Source organism: Haliaeetus leucocephalus, unplaced genomic scaffold, assembly GCF_000737465.1.
Source record: "Haliaeetus leucocephalus isolate CR32 unplaced genomic scaffold, Haliaeetus_leucocephalus-4.0 Scaffold173, whole genome shotgun sequence".
In the NCBI taxonomy this organism is placed as follows: domain Eukaryota; kingdom Metazoa; phylum Chordata; class Aves; order Accipitriformes; family Accipitridae; genus Haliaeetus; species Haliaeetus leucocephalus.
This window is the reverse complement of record NW_010972609.1, coordinates 15655342-15673458: the sequence shown is the minus strand read 5'-3', so window position 1 is coordinate 15673458 and position 18117 is coordinate 15655342. Positions and strand designations below refer to the sequence as shown.

The 18117-nt window shown below is 55.0% G+C and overlaps 1 protein-coding gene across 1 annotated transcript; it reads right to left on the bottom strand.

Annotated features, from left to right (window-relative positions):
* Positions 1-2600: 2600 nt before the first annotated feature.
* Positions 2601-10920, bottom strand: IGF2 (insulin-like growth factor 2). The gene is made up of 3 exons (XM_010563896.1): positions 10767-10920; positions 3476-3642; positions 2601-3017 (listed from the first exon to the last, which is right to left on the bottom strand). Exons 1-3 carry the CDS (start codon positions 10918-10920, stop codon positions 2775-2777), a joined length of 564 nt encoding a protein of 187 aa, XP_010562198.1. The 3' UTR covers positions 2601-2774.
* Positions 10921-18117: the final 7197 nt, after the last annotated feature.

The window sequence follows — 18117 nt, the reverse complement described above, 5'->3', positions numbered from 1 at the left end:
CATCTGCCAGGAAAACTAACCTAGATACAACATTTTTTTTCTCCTGTTTGCCTTTGGCGCATCTTCAACCCTCGTCCAGCTTTCAGGTCTCTGGGAACAGCCCAAACCGGTAAAAGCTAAGTAAACCTCAACAGCCGCTGGGAAACAGCCCCAAATCTCGCCAAGAATCCCTGGGAACATATTTATCTTGGCAGGTTCGGGGGGCATCTGCCACACGATTGAGGTTTCATGGTTGTGTTTAAGGGCACCACACCCTCTCTTGCAGGTTTGAGCCCCAAAAAGAGGAGCTGCAACGCACTCTGCTCCTCCACAAAGAGTGGCGCTTGGCGTGGCCTTCCTCCCACCCAACTCTCACCCCAAGAGCAAAAATAAATGAAAAGTAAAAGAAAAAGTCAGGCTTCGTGTTCTGGATGGATATTTATTTGCTTAACAGATTTTTTTTTTTCTTCATTTTTTTCTTTTTTGGTACAAAGCATCCAGGAAAGCTTTTGCTTCTCTTTTTAAAAAATAAAAACTAGGTTTCTTTTAAAAAAAGACACATGAAAAGGAAAAAAAAAAGTCAATTATTTGCAATTGCTCTGTTTTTATTCTGCCTTCCCCACCCCACCCACTTCCCTTCCCCCCCCCTTAATTTGGACCGATTTTCATTCTTTTCCATATATATTTAATAAAATAAATAAAGGATTTTCTTTGTCGTGTATTGCAGTGCCATTTTTTTTAAACAAAGGCTTCATGGCTCAACATTGCAAGGTAATAACAAACAAAAGGATTATACATTAAAATCCTCCCCCTTTCAAGACTCCCCCTAGCCCTCCCCTCCAAACCACGAAATAGAATACAATTCAAGTAGTCTTTTTTTTTTTATGTTTTAAATGTATGGATATATAAGACAAAGCAAGTACAGAACTGGTTAACAGAGTGTCCCCATTTTATTAGCAAGTGAGAGTATATTAGGGAGATGTAATTGATTTCCCCCTTTTTACGGCTCCTAGACAGATAATATATATTATTTTAAAACCAACCTATTTTACAGCCCTCTGCCCGCCTCTCAAACCCATCCGCTCACCGAGTCCCGAGCCTCAAGCCAGAGACTTGCCTTTTCCCCCATCCCATGCAGCGGTCCCAGCCCTGCACCTCCCGGGTGCAGCCCTTCTCCCCCACAGCCCCGGGGGGGGGCGAAGGGAGGAGGGGGGGCGCGGGGTGGGCGTCCGGCGAGAAGGACGCAAAGGGCAAGAGAAGGAAAAGGAGACGGTGGGGCGCGGAGCCGGTGCTTCTGCAGGGGCTTGGCGGTGAGGGCCGCCTGCCCACCCGCTCGCCGGAGCGTGGGCGCGCGAGCGAGCCGTCAGGGTGGGGAGGAAGCGGTAGGGCCCCCGTGGCTCGGGAAGCCAAGCTCTGCCGGGGGTCCGTGCAGAAGCAGGCCCTCGAGTTGTAGCTGGCAACACCTTCACCATTCAAAATAGTTTGTCTCTAGAACAGTTCCCTTTTAGTCTAAATTGTGGTGGTTTTGTTTTTTGTTGGTTTTTTTTTCCTAAAAAAAAAAAAAGGATGCGTGTCGATGTATTTCTGTGTGTGCGTGCATCTGTGTACATGAGTAACAGCCAACTAGCTCATATGGTCATGACCAAGCTATATTTCAGAAGAGAAAAGAAACACATTTATCACACTTTTCCTAAAACGAAAAGCTAAAATTTCAAGTTCAGTATTCGCTATCTTGTCCTTCCCTCCCCACCCTCCCTTGCTATTTCTGGGTTTTTTCCCTTCCAACTTACTTTAGCACCATAACACATTTTAAACATTACAATCCCTCTTCAGATACTACACAAAATGTCCCATAAAAATAGTGCTTTTTTTGCCAAAAAAGTTATATAATATATTATATATATAAATCAACTAAATCCGTGGCAAATGTGCAATGCAGACGCCTCCTCCATTTAAAGTGAGCATCAGCTCACTTTTTTCTTTTTTTTTCTTCTTTCTCCTTTCCTTTTTCTTCTCTCTTTCTCGCTTTCTCTCTCCTCTTCCTCTCTTTCTCACGTCATCGATGATTTCAAAAAGGTGCAAGTCGATTTGGAATCTTGTAATGAAGCACACACACAAAAATGCAGATGGGGGCTCCTTGGAACTTCTTCTCAGGTACATTTTTCTTTTAAAGGTGCAAAAGAAAGTTATAAAAATAAGCAAACCAAAAGAAAAAAAACAAAAAAGAAGAAGAAAGTGGGGTGGGAATGAGGCAAAAAAAATATATCCCTCAATATTTCTCCCCATTTCGTTTTATTTTTTTTCACTTTATTGTCAAGAAAGACACGGAATGGACTCTTCTTCTCGAGAAAAAAAAAAAAAGATTAAGAAAAATTTTAACTTCATATCCTTTTTCCCTCTTGCTCTTTCTTTTGTCTTCTGGCGTTGGCACTGGGGATGTCACGCAGCGCCCGGCAGCAAAAAGTTCAAGTGCCAAACTGTCCCTTTGCAAGTACAGGCTTGGAAATACTGGGGGCGCGGGGGAACGAAACAGGCCTGGGAAACGCAACAACCCTCCCCCCCACCCCGAAAGGACGCTGCGGGGGGGGCGCCGCTGCCCGCCGCCCCCCCCGCCGCCGCCGCCATCCCCTCCTTGCTGTGTCAGTTGTTTGGTTGGGGCCGGAGCGGCGTGAGGGTCCCCCGCCGCCCCGCTCCTCGGCTCGGCGGCCCCGGGGACGGAGGGGCTCGGGGGCCGGGGCTCGCCAGTCCTCCCGCCCTCCCCCGGGAGATCAAAAATCGAGACGGCTGCTCAGGGTTCATTTCTGGGGGCCAGCCGTTTCGGGGGAGGCTCGGGCCGCTGGGGGCCTCTGGCTGGGCAGGGAGATGAGGGGACGGTGCAGCGCCTTGGCTTCCTCGGCCGCTTGCAGCCCCTCCGCCTGCCACCGGTACTGGCGAGCCCGCAGGATGCCGGGCACCTCCCGCTGCAGCCGCTGGGAGCTCTTCTTCTGCCACACGTCGTACTTGGAGTACTTGGCATGCGAGGGCTTCTGGAAGCTCTCCTGCAAGGGGACGGGATAGCAACGTTAGCTTCGCCGCAAGCCTGCCCGCCCTCCGGACGGGGGTTCCCCTCTTTGAGCTCCGTCCGCCCCACGGAAACACTGCCCCGTCCCTGGAAACGTTCAAGGTCAGGTTGGACGGGGCTCTGAGCAACCTCATCTAGTGGAAGATGTCCCTGTTCGCTGCAGGGCGGTTGGACTAAACGACCTTTAAAGGTCCCTTCCAACCAAACTATTCTAAGATTCTGCGATCCAGCCCACCTCTGGTCCCCCACCTCATTGAAAGCTGACTTTCTGCAGGGCATTTGGCATGAGTCGCCAGCAGTGGCCGTCTCTCGAAGGCTCTGCAGAAGCAACAGACCTTGCAGCTGGGGTTTGTCCCCTCCCGCCCACGGCCCTCCCGTCTTTCCTCTTGCTATCTATTTCGGAGAAGGGCCGCCATCCCGGCGCAGCCCGCCTACCTTGCTGAGTGCCGGCAGGCCCGCCAGGGAGGTGGCGGAGAGGTCGCGCTCAGACTTGACGGACTTGGCGCAGTAGGTTTCCAGCAGAGCAAGGTCACAGCTCCGAAAGCAGCACTCCTCCACGATCCCCCGGTTGATCCGCCGGTTATTTCGTCCCACCGGTCTACCTGCAACAGCGAAGACCCAGGAGTTAACCACCAACCTGGACTGGTCCTCTCCCCACCTCCTGGCACCATCCCTTTGCAGGCACCCCTCCACCAGCCACCGGAGACCGGGGGATCCCACACGCTTCAAAAATAGCCGCGCTTCTCTCAAACCGGCCGACACGCACCCGCAAACCGGCTGAGTTTCACGTTAAGACTTTCCCAGACAAATGCTGTTGATGCTAACAGGGCTCCCCGCATGCGCGTGGCACTAATTAAAGACGCTATATATGGTGGTGATTTATTCCCCTCCTATACCTCCGGCGTGGGCAGCCCTTTTGGGCACAGTTAAAGTGAGGAAGCTCAAGCCCAGCCCGGCCACCAGCACTGCGCCGATTACTGCGACGGTCTCCAATGTTGATCCTGGCAAGCGAGTTTTATTAGAAAGAAGCAGCGCGGCGCTGCGGCTGCCAACCTTCCTCCATTGGGTCGATGCTCAGGCAGGTGAAGCGAACCAAGGCGGCTAAATTTTACCAGATGGGACAGCTCTGAGACAGCTGCAGAAAGAATACAGGCTCCCGCACCCGCCAAGAGTAGCTATTCAACTTTATCTTTTAATAAGGGTTCCTCTTCTGTTTCTTCCTGCAGAAGGATGCAAAAGCCCATGTCCAGTGCAGCAACAACTGAGTGCATTTCACATCACCGCTTAACGACGGCCAAAGCGCTCCAGAGGAAAAGCTTACATCAGTTTTACTGCTTTTTCTCCCCCTCTTGAAATAAGAGGTGGGCAAATTTGAATTTCTGATGCAAAACAAATTTGCTTGGGAATTGCAACTTCCAAAACATGAACCGGCCCAAAATGAAAGGATTTTCTCCGCACTTTCTGACGTGGCATGTTATGCGCTTGTGCTGTTGTGGGGTTTGCAGCCAGGGCTCTGTACGCTGCCATGAGCGCCTCTTCCCAGTGCAAGGTGTTCCGAGGGAGGGGAGCAGAGGCCAGCATCAGTGGGACTTGCAATCAGGATCCAGTACCGCATTCTGGCCAGGAGAATTTGGGCATGGGAAAAACTGAGAGTGAATGGTGGAAGCACAAAGCGTAAGGCTGCTCACCGTGCCATGCCAAGCCCCCACCTGCCAGCCGGCCTGTGGGAACACACCAAATGGTCCACATTGGCCCCATACATGACCTGTGATCCCCCTTCGCACTCCGGATGAAGCAGGCACTCAGGTGTTTGGCCTTGGTGAAGATTTAAGGGCTCTGGCTTGTAAGGTGCTGACCAATTTCCCCAGGGTGTGCCTCGCCTGGGTGCCCACCTAAAGTGCATCGGAACAAAGTGCAAAGCACAGGAGCTTTCTGTGCATGCAGTGCAAACCCACATGTGAAAAGCAGCCCCATATGTGTAATGCAAACATGCGTGTGCAATGCAGCCTTGTGTGTGCAACACAGATATGCATGTGCAATGCAGCCCGGCATGTGCAACGCAGCCCCACACGTGCAATGCAGACACGCAGGTGCAACGCAGACCTGCATATTCAACACAGCCCCGCATGCACAATGCAGCCCCATGTGTGCAGTGCTGGCATGCAAAACCCTGAGACTGTGCCTTGCCGTGGGCTCTGCAATAGCAAAGGCCCTGGCAGCAGGGCACCCGCTCTCTGTTAAAATCAGCTGTTCCTCGCTCGGCAGGGAGCCCTCTGCTCCACGCTGGTGCATTGCTGCCGTGCTCGGAGGTCGTGAGAGCAAACACGGCATCGGGGTGCAGGATGATGGGGCAGCTGACTCATACAATGCAGCCCACCTTCGGGAGTCATTTCAAATGCTCTCTTTTCCATGTTCATCCACCCTGCACCACCACCTTCCTTTTCTTTTTCTTTTTCTCTGGAAAAAATTCAGGCACAACCTTTAGCCAGCACTGCAGGAAGGTGAGAAGGATGGTTCCTTCTTGATAAAGGCTCAGCAAAGGGAGCACTGTCAGGAGTTTAATTTTCTCTCTATAAATGCTTGTGGCCAACAAGCACGCTGGATTGGGCCCTCCCTTTAAAGGCAGGGCAGGCGCGTTGGGTGCCCGCAGCTGTACGAGTGATGCCGGAGCAGGCTATCTGGGTGGCGATGCCCAAGGGAGACGGGGGAGAGGAGCCAGCTTGGGGCCAGGTGCGTCTATTCTTCTATACGCCTGTGACGCCCAGCGAGGTCCACGGGAGACGTGCGCTGTCACTGACATCCCGCACCACATATGGCCCCCGCTCAGCACCTGTTGACCCCAGTGCCCAAACCTGCGTGCGCAGCAGGTTGCTGAAGCATTAGGCTGCTCCAGAAAGGCATCCTGAGCACAAGCAGAAGGAGAGTTTGGAAGGAAAAGAGAAAAAATTCAAGTCACCCCCTCTTGCTAGCAGATCCCCAGAGGGCTGCATTCACACTCCCGCTGAACAGAAGGTTGCACAAGCGACAACACGCACGGTTGGGGGGAAGTTAAGGTTTTGAAAGGTTACATGTCTCCTCTCGAAAACAGAAGTTGCCCGCTTGCAGTTATGTGTTTGTTTGGAAAGAAGAGATGGGGGGGAACAATAAGCAAAGCAGGACCATTTTCACTGCCTTGCCATCAAGGGCACTTTCTGGTATGGGAGCGCATGGGAAGGTCACAGCAGCACACGTCTGCAAATGCCCAGGTGTGGCATCGCCAGGGTGAGCTCCTGGCAGGGACCACCATGGCGGCACGGCCCCTTCCTCCCCGCTCGCTGCCCCTGCCCAGCCGGCGGGCACACGCGTGGCCCCTGGCCCCGACGCGCTACCCCTTCGCTCTTGCATAAAGCTGCTGCGTGCCGTTCCCCTTGCTGGCGCCGCTGCCAGCTCCGCTGCGACGGTCCGATAGGGCACATTTCCCATTACATAATTGTCCGTAGGGATCTCGCCAAATGCCAATACAATCCTCTGCGGGAGAGTTACTTTGGGAAAAAAAACAGGCAAACATAACAAACAGGGATTTAGTCCCAGAAAGCACCTGGAGACAACAGCCCAGGGAAGAGACGCCAGGACATTGCTGGTTAACAGCAATATCGCTGCTGACCTGGATTGGGAAAAGCGTTTGTTCCATAACACGATTTACGCACGGACTAAAGGTTGAATTTCCTGGCTTTTGCCCATGGGTGGCATCCCACTTTACCGCCACTGCCAAACCCAGGGAGGGTTCTGCCGCTCCGTCCCTTGTCCGCAGGGAAGAGCTGCGCGGGCAGCCGGCTGCGGCACCGCCGGGGTGCGCAAGCCACTTCCCATTGCACCGACGACCGCCTCCTCCCGAGGAAACGCACTTCCTCTCGGCCTTCGATGAAGGGCTGCACTTTCTTTTTCCCCAAATTGTGCTCCACCAAAACCTCCCACAGCTCTGCTGAGGGGCCGAGCCCCGCGATGCAAAGCCCGGCGACGCAAAGCCCAACGATGCGAAGCCCGGCGACGCAAAGCCCTCTGGCCGCGCAGGGTTATTCCTGCCTGGCAGCGGCTATCCTGACAGGGAGAGCTGGGCATCCTGGCAGTGGTGCAAAGCCAAACCCGCTCCCCAGAGAACCCGGAGACCGCGTACCTGCAGCTCAGCTATGCCTCCACGCCGGAGGCGGTGGCACCGCCGTGGCTGCGGGGGGGACAGGAGGGACCCTTCCCTGGCATTGCCGCCCCACCGCTCCGGGCTCCCCACCCTCACCGGGGCCGGACGGATGCCGTGGGGAGGGGTGCGCGGTGCCGGTGCCACCCTGGCCGGGTCCCCTCTCCTCCGGTCAATCAGGCAGCAAGCCGAGTGGAAGGGGACTTTGGGTGTAAACAGTCCTCGCGCCCCTGTCGCAGGAATGTCGGGAGCAACAAGGGGGCCTTTGTGCGGCACCGGGCCCCGTCCCAGTGCCCCCGGCCTGGCCCTCCCCCACCCCGGCACCGCACTTTCCCCCCTGCTTTTTCCTAGTATTATTCGGAGGAGCGGCGGGTGCGCAAGAATGTGCCCCGTCAGCACAAGCGGCTGCAAAGAGCTAAATTCTTATCAGCTGTTGGAAAGGAGGAAACAGGAGCTGTTGTTTACAGAGAAGTCGGATGCCTCTCCCCCTGCAGCCCCTTCTCCCCTCCCTGCCAGCATTGCATGACAGCAACTTCGCGGCCCGGGCTTCCTCTCGACCTGCCCCGCTTTTTTCCCTCGGAGCTGCGCTCGGCATCCCTCTGCGGGCCATGCCGCCGGCCCCGGGGTGGGTGCCGGGGAGCAGGGAGACGGGGTCCCGACCCTGCCGCAGAACCACGGCGGGATGCCGCCACCTTGCCAGCACCTGCGGGCCAGCCCCCAAAGCCTTAAGAGTCGCGGAAGGGAGGAATCACGGCAGAGGCGGAGAGCAAAGCACGCACGGCTCCGGCTGCAGCTTGCCCAGGCACCCCTGGGATGCAGCACAGGGCTGGTGTGGTGCACATTGCCAGGCCCACCCTGCGTCCCGTGGCCAGGTAGCCCCAGCGCTGCCGGCTCCTGCCCCTGTTGGTGCAGCTCTTTCGCAGCTCCAGCTCTCGGAAGCGGTTTCAACATCCTCAGCCCCAAGCACCTGCCAGCCACGACGCCTCCAAGGGCACCCGGGGGCTGGCACTCGCTCTCCATGCCAGTGGAGAGACGGGCATCCCTCCTCAGTCTAGGTTGCATATTTCCTTGTTGCCAGATGGATGAAACACCATTGGTACGCTGCATCCCCTTGCATGGATGCAAACAGCGCTGTATTTCAGAGCTAGCTTCGCTAGCTAAGTGGTCCCTTGTAAGAATGCAGAGCATCGTTTAAGTACTTAAATCACCACTGCAGCAGGAAACTGATAACAGATTTTCATACCATTTTTGGTTTTTTCCAAGACTACCAGTCGGATGCTTGCAACAAGCCCATCCAGCAAGCGGGGCCCATGTGTGCCTGCGGGACAGGGCTGCCCAAGTCATTTACCTCCCATACGAATGACTGCATTAGCGCAGGCTGCTCATCAGGTTGCACATTCCATGCTGTGAAGCGCTCATGACAAACCCAGGCCTGGTTTTATGATGTAAACCCGCGATAGTGCAACATAACCATACCCTATCGAGACTAAATGGTGACAATAGTGTAGCCATGAGGGTTTAGGAATGAAGATGAATCTGGTCAGGAGAATTAATGACTTTATGAGGCCAACTGATGGAGGCAGAGGGAAAAAATGAGGCGCGCTGGGGATGTCCAAACCCTTCATCAAGAACAGCCATCGCCCAAATGTCTTCAGCCCTGCACGGCAGAGGCTGGTCAGATGCTGAAGGGGTTAAAATATGGGACTGGGGGGACTTTGCTTCATCCCCGGCACCTGAGCTCTCCAGAAATATTTAAAAAGAAGAAGGGGGGACGAGAGAGGACAAAAAAAGCAAAAGCAAGGATCCCCTTGCAACCACCAGGCTGGCCACTTGGCACCAAGCGACTTGTCTGCCTTCAAAAGTGTTTTTATTTTGGCCTGGACGGCTGGGTTATTTGAGGTGAAAGGAGGTCAGTTTGTCCGTAAAACAAAAGCCCCATTCCCTTTCATCCCCAGAGAGGGGGAGGAGGGAAGAGAAACCATGGGAGGGAGACGGATGCTCCTCTATATATAGAGGGAGAGGAAGAGGTGCGAGAGCGCGAGAGGAGCTCGCCTCCTCGCCACACCGGTAAGGCCAGCCCCGGACCCGCCGCCTCAGCCAAGCTCCGGCACAGGGCTCATTGGCGGAGGAAAGGTGGAAGGGGGAGACGAGAAGAGGAAGGGCAGCTGACGTGCAAACCCTCGCCACTCAGCTCAGCGAGAGGAAGGAAGCTCGCCCAGGGCGTCCCCAAAAGCACTGCCTGCCCGCAACACCCGGGGGGGCCTTGAAAACATCCTGCTGCTCAGCTGGGACAGGACAGGGGGATCTCCCCCAGCCAGCTGCAAAGCCACCGGCAGCCCAACCGCCTGCCCAAAATTACAGAGCTCGAACCATGGCTGCTGCTGGATGTGGGGTCCCTGTGCGTCTCCCTGCCCAACCTCAGCAGGCAGCATCAGCCAAGTCTGGGTTGACATCCAGGCTGGGAAGGGACATCCAGAGTTGTCTCCTAACTTTGCAGCGCCCTGTTCCCTGCACAAGCAGACTGGGATGAGAGGGAGGCTGGCTTTTGACTCCACTGCTCCAAAAAACACCGTTACTTGGAAGTGACTTTTTAATTCCTTTTCCCAAGGCGGAGTCAAGACTGCCAAATGCACGGCACCATGTGCAGCTGGTATCTCCATCCTCTTCCTCCCCATTTGGCTTTGCATCTTTCCTGTAGTCAGTCACTCTGAGGTTCAGTCCTCGGTGGGCAGCAAGACATAGGGTCTTCCCTCTCCCAAGCAGACCAGGGGACCGAAACACCAGAACAAGGCCTCACTCTCAAGTTACCTTCACCCATAGATTACTGAGCATCCATTGCTACCGGTTTCCTCCTCCTCCTCCTCCCCATTTACCAGCTAACACCAATGGTCCAAACCCCCAAAGCGTCCTGGCGGAAAGCCTGCTCCAGCCAACTGTCCTGAAGCCACCTGCACTCTGCGGACAACGGCGAAGCTGCATTTTTTTGCACTAGCCACACTGCAGGAGGGCAAGACATCACTCTTTAGCAACAGGTTCACCAGCAGGTAGCCCGGAGGCCACGAATCGTATTTTGGGAGCAGCCTAGAAGCTGCAGCTATACCCATGCAAAGCCTGCCCAGAAAAGAAGAGCACTCAGCTCCCTGCCTGCTCTCAGGATGCAACACTTAGGCAGCAAGGTTTAAAGATAAGCCAGGGCCCAAGCACAGCAGAGAGCTGGCTGCAGACATCCTCGTTATTTTAATCACTTGCGCACATCGCCAGTGAGCCAACCACCTATGGCTCCCCAGCGATATTTGACTTTTCCCGAGCTTCAAACACAGGACCCAGTTTCCCCATGGGACTAGACAGTCCCCAAAATCGGCACGAGGTGGGTGCACGTCACCCTGGGCACATCGCTCTTCTCGCTCCTCTCCTCGCCCACCGCCAGGTACAAGGCAATCACGAAAAGCACCGGGCTGGGAAACCCCTCCTTTCCCTCCCAGCCCAGCTCCACCGAAGCAAGGCGTGGGGTGGGCGCAGCATCCTGCCCGCTGCCGGCGGCTGCCCGCCACTTACTGAAGTAGAAGCCCCTGTCCCCACAGACGAACTGCAGCGTGTCCACCAGTTCCCCGCCGCAGAGGGTCTCCGCCGTGCCGTACGCCGCAGCCGAATCCAGCGCGTAGGCCAGGAAAGCCAGCAGCAGCAGCAGCATCCGCCTCGCCGCACACATCCTCTGCACCTGGGGACAGAGGCAGAGTGTTAACAAGGTGCAAGAGACCCCTTCTGCCACCTCCCCCAGGCAATGCGCCCTCCCCTCCCCAGCACGCCTGGGGTTTGATGCCCGGACACGTCAGGATGCTGCAGAGAAGGACCAGCAGCGCTGAGCCAGCCGCTGGTGTGAGGCTGGCTCCCTGCACTCGCCCCACCGGTCAGCCGCTGCGGTCAGACAAGGTTTGCATTGAAGCAGTTTTTCCATTGGAAAATCCCACTTCAGCCTACCTCTGAAAGGCTTTTATTCCCCCTGCTCTTTCAACAGCGTGATTTTTTTATTTTTCCCTGCTTTTACATGGGAAATCATTCAAATGATTATTGGGAGGTGGGGGTTTTTTTTCATTTCTGATGACAGGTTTTCGTGCCCTACCCGAACGCATGTTCCCCCAGAGCAGAAACAAATGAAGTTTCAACCTGTCCTAGAGCTGCTTTTGACGAAAGCTGGGTTTTGCCGGGGCGCAGCGGCCTTCACCCTGGGCATGCGAGAGACTCGCGTGGCCGAGGTTCGGGCAATCGAGGGGCTGATTGCACAAGCCGTGTTTGCTGATGAGAGCCGGGACCGAGAAGACATCCCTCAGGAGCACAGCGGTCCCACGGGAAACACGCCTGAGGCATCACCAAGGAGGGCCAAGGGGGTATCAGCTGGTGCGGAGGATTAACAAAGAAACTCCCTGGATATTTGCTAACTAACCCAAAGATTTCCCCCGACTCTGCTCCAGCAAACAGCTTTACCTCCGTGTCAGCTTCTGCAGTTGTAAAGCGAGGGTGCCGTTGCCTCACTGGATGAGGCAAAACCCTTGGATGGGTCAAGGCATTATAGTCACTCATCATTGTATATATACAACCAAATAATGATGGTGGCCGGACAGGTCAGCTCAAAATGAAGAGGGGAAGTGTGGCAAAATAGCAGCTGGCGTGGGGCAATGCTAAATCTCAAACGGAGCATCCCCTCTCCCTGCTAATGCCCAGCCGAGATGCTGGGTTTCACATCCAGCCTTCATCACCATAGCATCTGAGCAACCCGAGAATAATACCAGTTAATGAATATTACCTCACCCCCCCGGGATGCTCAGAGATGGAGCCGAAGCCCAGGATAGATTAAATGACTCGCCCAAGGTCACGGGGGAAGTCTGCAGCGCAGCCAGGAAATTAGCCCAGCTCCCCCGAGGCCCCGCTACGGTCCTGCCAGCAATAAAGCCACCCTTGCTACCAACTTTTTACTAGCACATAGCTCAAATTGTCGCTGCTAGAAATGCACCGTGCTTACAAGTCGCGAGCTCTTCTGAGCAGCGGGAGGACAGGGATCAGCAGCAAGAAAAGCCAAAACGGAGGCTGCAAGGTCTGGGTGGGCTGAGGGGGGCATCCCCCGCTGGCATGAGCTTTGATACCCATCGTATTGCTCAGCCCGTGCTGGCAGAGACCAGCAAGGCTGGCAAAACCCCTTCAGGGCTCTGGACAAGAGAGGCAGCAGCCCTAGGAACAAACTGGGCTCAAACCAGCAAGAGATGGGACCAGGACCAGCTTTTCCAGTAGCACTTGTCCCTTCGGCACACTGGGGGGGCTTTGGTCTATATTACGCTAGGAGCAGAGGGATGGCACCGGACTGTGATTGCACCGTGCTGCCAAGCTGCAGTGTTTTGCTACCAATACCTTTTCACCTTGATTTTTTGTCAAATGGCCAACGGGTGTTTACTGGGCCTCCCCAGCATGACCGCAGCATCACCTTCGCTGCTGAAGTCATGTCCCTGGTGCAACAGCATCGGCAGCCGGATCTCCAATTGACAAGAGACCGATGATCCCACTCCCTTTCCTCTCCCCCCGCCCCCCTTTTTCCTCTTTTTTTTACACGCAGCTCCTGATTGCTGGTGTCCCCAGGGCACAGGTAGCGCCAGCAGCTCATTGCCGGGGCAGCAGATGTGTGCCAGCCAGTGCCACCATCAAAGCCACTGACGTGGGACTTCAGGACACCCAAATAATCCCCCCTCCCCAGGTAGGCTCACGCTGGCTGCGAGCACTGTGGCTAGTAAGCAGGCTGCCTGCCAGCCTCCCCAGCCCAGAGCCAGCCCCCCAGAAGGGGCTTGCTTGGTGGCAGGGGTCACAAACAGAGTTTTTCCTCCACATTCAGTCTAAAGAAAGGGGTGAGATGCTCTGAAGCAAGGGGAGAGCAAGGTTTTGTCGGCGGGGTGATATCTGACGCTGGGGAGACTTGATACCTTCTGTGGAAAAAACCTTGTGCTCCTCGGAAAATACCCGCTCCTGCGCAACCCCGCACCACAAGCACAAGGCGGCCCCTGGCAGCCTTCCCTGCCACCGCTGCGAGCTCTTTTAGGGTGTCCGTGCACCCCGTAACTGCGGCCAGGAAGCTCCCCTGAAGCCACAAAGACAAGAACTTCCCCGACGCTGTCACCCAGAGCCGGGCTAACGTGGAGGTGTATGATGCGAGGAAGTCCCCCTTTGCCCACGCATCAACCGCCAGCACTTTCCACCTCTGTCACCTTGGCGTCTCCCCGCTCCCTCCGGCAGCCATGTAACGAGAAACCAGGCGGCAAAGGAAAAAGCATCTTTATATACTACCCGGTGCTGCAGTTTGTCTCCAGCTTGATGGAGCCGCAACCCAACCCCACCCCGTAAGCCCTTCCCTCTTGCTTTGGCCCTACTGACCCTGCAGAGAAAAAGTCCCCAAGCTTCACCCAAAGGCTAGACAGACTCACAGGGTGCTGTCACCGGCTCAGCACATCCCAGTGACCTTTCAATCGGTCGATCCTTTCCCCCTCCTGCTCCTCCTTAGCACGGATGGGCAGCACCCACGCAGAAGACCTCGCAGCTCCCCCGTTGTGGCTGCAGCACGGCATGGCCGGGTGCCTGCAGCCCACGACCCGGTACAAGCACCATGCCGGCTGCACAGGTTGCACGTGGCTTCAGGTGTCATGGCCAAATCCTGCTCAGCATTGTGAGCTGAAGTCGTGTGAACCTCTCTAAGTCTTCATTCTCCACTGGAAATGTGGGACAGCACTGCTTTCGGTTTCTAGTGCAAGCATTAGGACAGGGACAGCCCCCTCGGCTGTGGGACAGGAGTAAATTCACACCAACAGCTGGTAAAACCATCAGGTTTTATTAGAAAGCTTCTCTTGCGTGAGATGCAACAGGAATAAGGCAGCGAGAGGCAAGCAGGACACCTTCCTAAAGGACAAGGTCCCGTCTCCACTAGGAGAGAAGCTACGCCCACCAAAGTTTCATTCTTGCCAAAGCGGGTTGAATCAGCCATGCCAGCTGCCATTCCCCCTCATGTGCCCGCGGAGAGCTCAAATGCTTCCGGATGGGGTTTTAACCAGGGGCCATGGGAACAGCAGGGTGAGACAAGCCAGGTGCCCAACAACCTGAGCACCAAATTCCTCCTTAACAAGGGCTCGGACTCCATGCAGTGTGCAAGAGGGTGATGCAAGAGGAATTTCTTAGTTGCACAGGTGCCCTGGACCGTCCTGGGAAACGCACCTGGAGCTCCTCTGAATAACTCGTATCTGAGCAGCCTTCTCAGCACTGGAGAGGCTCAGACAAGCCATCAGAGCATGCTGCTGGCCTCTCCTTGCCCGGAGGGGGTCTGCTTTGCTCTCCATCCTTCACGTCCCTCTCCGGCCTTCCCTCGCATCCCCAGCTCCCCGCGCTAAACCAGGCTGCCGCTGGAGCCAGCTCGGCCACGAGCTGCTGCACGCGGGATGCTGCCGCTGCCTTGGGACTCCTGCGTATTCGCCCCTGGCAGCACCCGCTGCTGCACCCATGGCCGGGGACCCCCAAACACCTCTTGGCAGCCCTCAGCCAGCCGTGAGACACCAAGGGAAAGGGTCCTCTCGGAGCGGCTGCGGCGTGCCGGGAGCGAGACCGAGGGCAGGTCTGCAGCGGAGCCACCCTCCCGCCCGAGGCCGTTAAAGGAATTTTTCAGGATTTGCTGCAGAATCAGCTGGATCGGCGATTTCTGTCCAGCTGCTAGGGAGTCGGGGGCCAAGAGGCCACAATGCGCTAAAAGGCCCAGTTGCCAAATCTCGGAGGACAGCTCAGGCATCCCTTGCATCCAGGCTTGTGCTGAGCCAACCAAACCACGGTGCCTCTCTTGGGCAACAAACAGCTCCCCAAAAACGGAGACTAAACCTCCTGTCTGACCTAATTCCTTCTTCAGTCTGGCCTTCATTACAATTTAATATGAACAGAAAAATGTAGGAGGGAATTGACAGATGGCCCAGTCTGCAAAATTTGGATTTGGACAGCAAAAAGAAAAAAAAAAAATAAAAAATCTCGCTTCTTTGTGGAGCAGGGCAGCGTTTAAAAGGGAGCACGGCAAAACGTCGTCAGCCCAAATGCAGCGGTGTCTGCAGGAGGGGAAAACCCCAGTTTGCACATCCCAGCCTCCATCACCCTCTGCCCCTCCAAAAAAAAGCGGGCAGACTGATGTGCTACTCTGATGATTGCCTGTGAGAGATGCTGAGCATCCATCCTCTCGGTGGGCAGCCTCAGGAGAGTGGGAAGCTGACCCGGTTTTGAGCGTGGCTTTCCCGAAGGGGCAGGACACGGGCACATGCCAAGCGAATGCCGCTCCTGCCCACAGGCAACCTCGCGCGGGGGGCCGGGCCACGACGCCCAGAGGTGCCAAGTAGCGAAGGGCTAGCGGAGGCCGGTGGGGAGAGGCAGGTGCCTTGGCAGCCGAAAACCACCCAGGGGCTGCATCTTGGGCAGAGGCAAGGGGGTGAGGTGCCCAGCAGTACCCGAAGGGAGAGGAGCCACCACGTGCTGTGCTGCAGGAAGAACCTCCCTTTTCATCTAGACGAGAAAGAAGGAGATTTCCAACCCACAGCTTGGAAGAAGCAAGCTTGGAAACACAGAACTTTCGACCGTCGAGCTGTCAGGTGAATAAAACTGACCCAGGACCAGGAGTTTTGCTGTTTAGCTCAGGGTTGAAAAAAATAAAAAACCTCATGATTCTTGGCACCTGGCTCGCATGACATTCATATGGCTGAGGTTGGCAATGCTGCTGCTATTTTTAGCCCTCACTTTTTTGTCTTCGCTGCTCGTCCCCATCAGCAGCCCACTCCAGCCCGTGCCGGGGGTCACCTTTCCACCCGCGAGCGGGGAGAGACACCTGCCTCCTCTGCCTGCAGGACAGGGGCCGGGGCAGGCAGGGGAGCACTGCCCGCACCCTGCGTCTATACGTGCCGCCGCAAGAACTACCATAGCTGTGGAAAAATCAAGCTGAAAAAGGTGAATGGGGTATTCAGTACCATTTACTCACCCCACTGGGGAGTAAGAGCGTATTGCACAAATTTTGGTATGCAGCCCAGAAACATTTGATTTATTGCATAAAAAAAAGGAAATGCAATCTTGCTTAACTCTTCTAAAGACAGCTGGCAGGACCCAGGGAAGGGATTTAAGTCCATTTTAGTAGCCTCACTTAACTCCTTTCTTTATTGTTCCTCTCTCCTTTCTGCATTCCCATCCAAAACCTGGAGTATATCAGGGAAAGTTAACAGCAAGTTAAGCTGTTAAATCAGAAATTGTGGTGACTGGAGTCTACTGGCAAGTGATATTCCCACAACACGTTGAACTTGCTTTATGTCTTGGCAGAGCGGCTTTAACCCTTTCAGAGCCAGGCTGCAACCCCAAGGCCAATTTCCCCCCCCCCCCCCTCAGAGCCGCCCACCTCTCCTGACCCCTCACACAAAAATATCGAGGGAGGCCGGTATCTCTTTGCCCCACTAAGACATACAGCAGCCTTTAAAAGCAAAGGCAATCCAAAGAAGGATCGGAGAGGTCAGTCCCAGGACACGAGCGGGGAGAGGGTGGGCCGCTTACAGTGCTTGTATGCACTGCTGGAAACACACCAACTCCTCGGTCCCTCTAAAAATAAGACCTCACCTGCTGTGTTTGCTTTATTTAAAAAAAGAAAAGTACAGAAATGCTTTTCTCTGGTGCTCCATGAGGCAAGCTGGGCTCACGCCGAAGCCTATAGGAATCAATGGGAAGACACGCACTGACACCTCCGGGTTGCCTGGTCAAAGCAGCAGCCCTCCAGCTGGGCTGCAAAAGGATCACCTGTCAGAAAAAGCGCTGGGACACACACGCAGACACATTTTGGCTCTCAAATTTCATGCGGCGGTGGGAGGGGACCCGCGGTGTCAAATCTTTTATCCCTTAATGAATTTTCACAGGAGCCGGGATAGCCCCTTTGAAAGGCTGAGTAAACTTGTGTGGGTGTCGACAACATGGAGCAAGATTTACAGCTCTGACCCATTCACCCCCACTGAAATTGTCAAGCTGGGTCCAAAACAGCTCAGTGAAGCTCAAATCAGAAGTGTCAGTCAGTTTTATTCCTCCAGATGTCCTAAGCACAAAGTCACCCTCACAAAACCCCACGACCCAGGCTCCTCAACTCCACTCTAAATCGAGGCGAGAGGAGGAATAAAAATCCCAGCACGCTGAACCCTGCGAAGTAAGAACCACACACACACACACACACACGCACAGACACACACACAACCTGACAACAAATAAACCCAAAGAAAACCAGGCCTTGGCCTCCCAAGCACGTCCCGGCATTTGGAAGAAAACTACAGACTTTGTATAGGAAGCCTCGACTCAAGGGTTGAAAGCAGCGGTTCTCCCGAGGTGTCTATTTAAAACCACCCACACAAACCTTGTTTTTACACTTGATTGCTCGCCGCCGCCTGAGCGAGCCCTGGCGTATCAGAAACCCTGCTAAAGTACCACTGGCTTGAGGCGAGGCAGCCACATCTGCTGGTACAGTTACGCTAAATCCGAGTTTCCTCATGTGCCCCAATTCCCTACTGCTCAACAGAGTGCTAAAACCCTTCCAAGTTGCGCTCTTAAAACAATTACTGTAGGGAAAAGCAATCGGGAAGGAAGAAGAAGGAGGAAAAAAAATAAAAAAATCACACAAAGTCGAAGGCTGCATGCCAACCATTAACTCTCACTCCATTTTGGCTTCGCTTTCTTGTTTTTCCTCTCTGTATTTTTATCCCTCCGAGACCCGACACACCGCAGTGTTTTGCAGAAGAGAGTTTAATAACCTCCCCGGTCCCCGAAGCCGGAGAACTGCCCGGCCCTTCCCCTCGCCGCCCCGCTACCAGCCTCTCCCCGCGCCCCGCCGCCA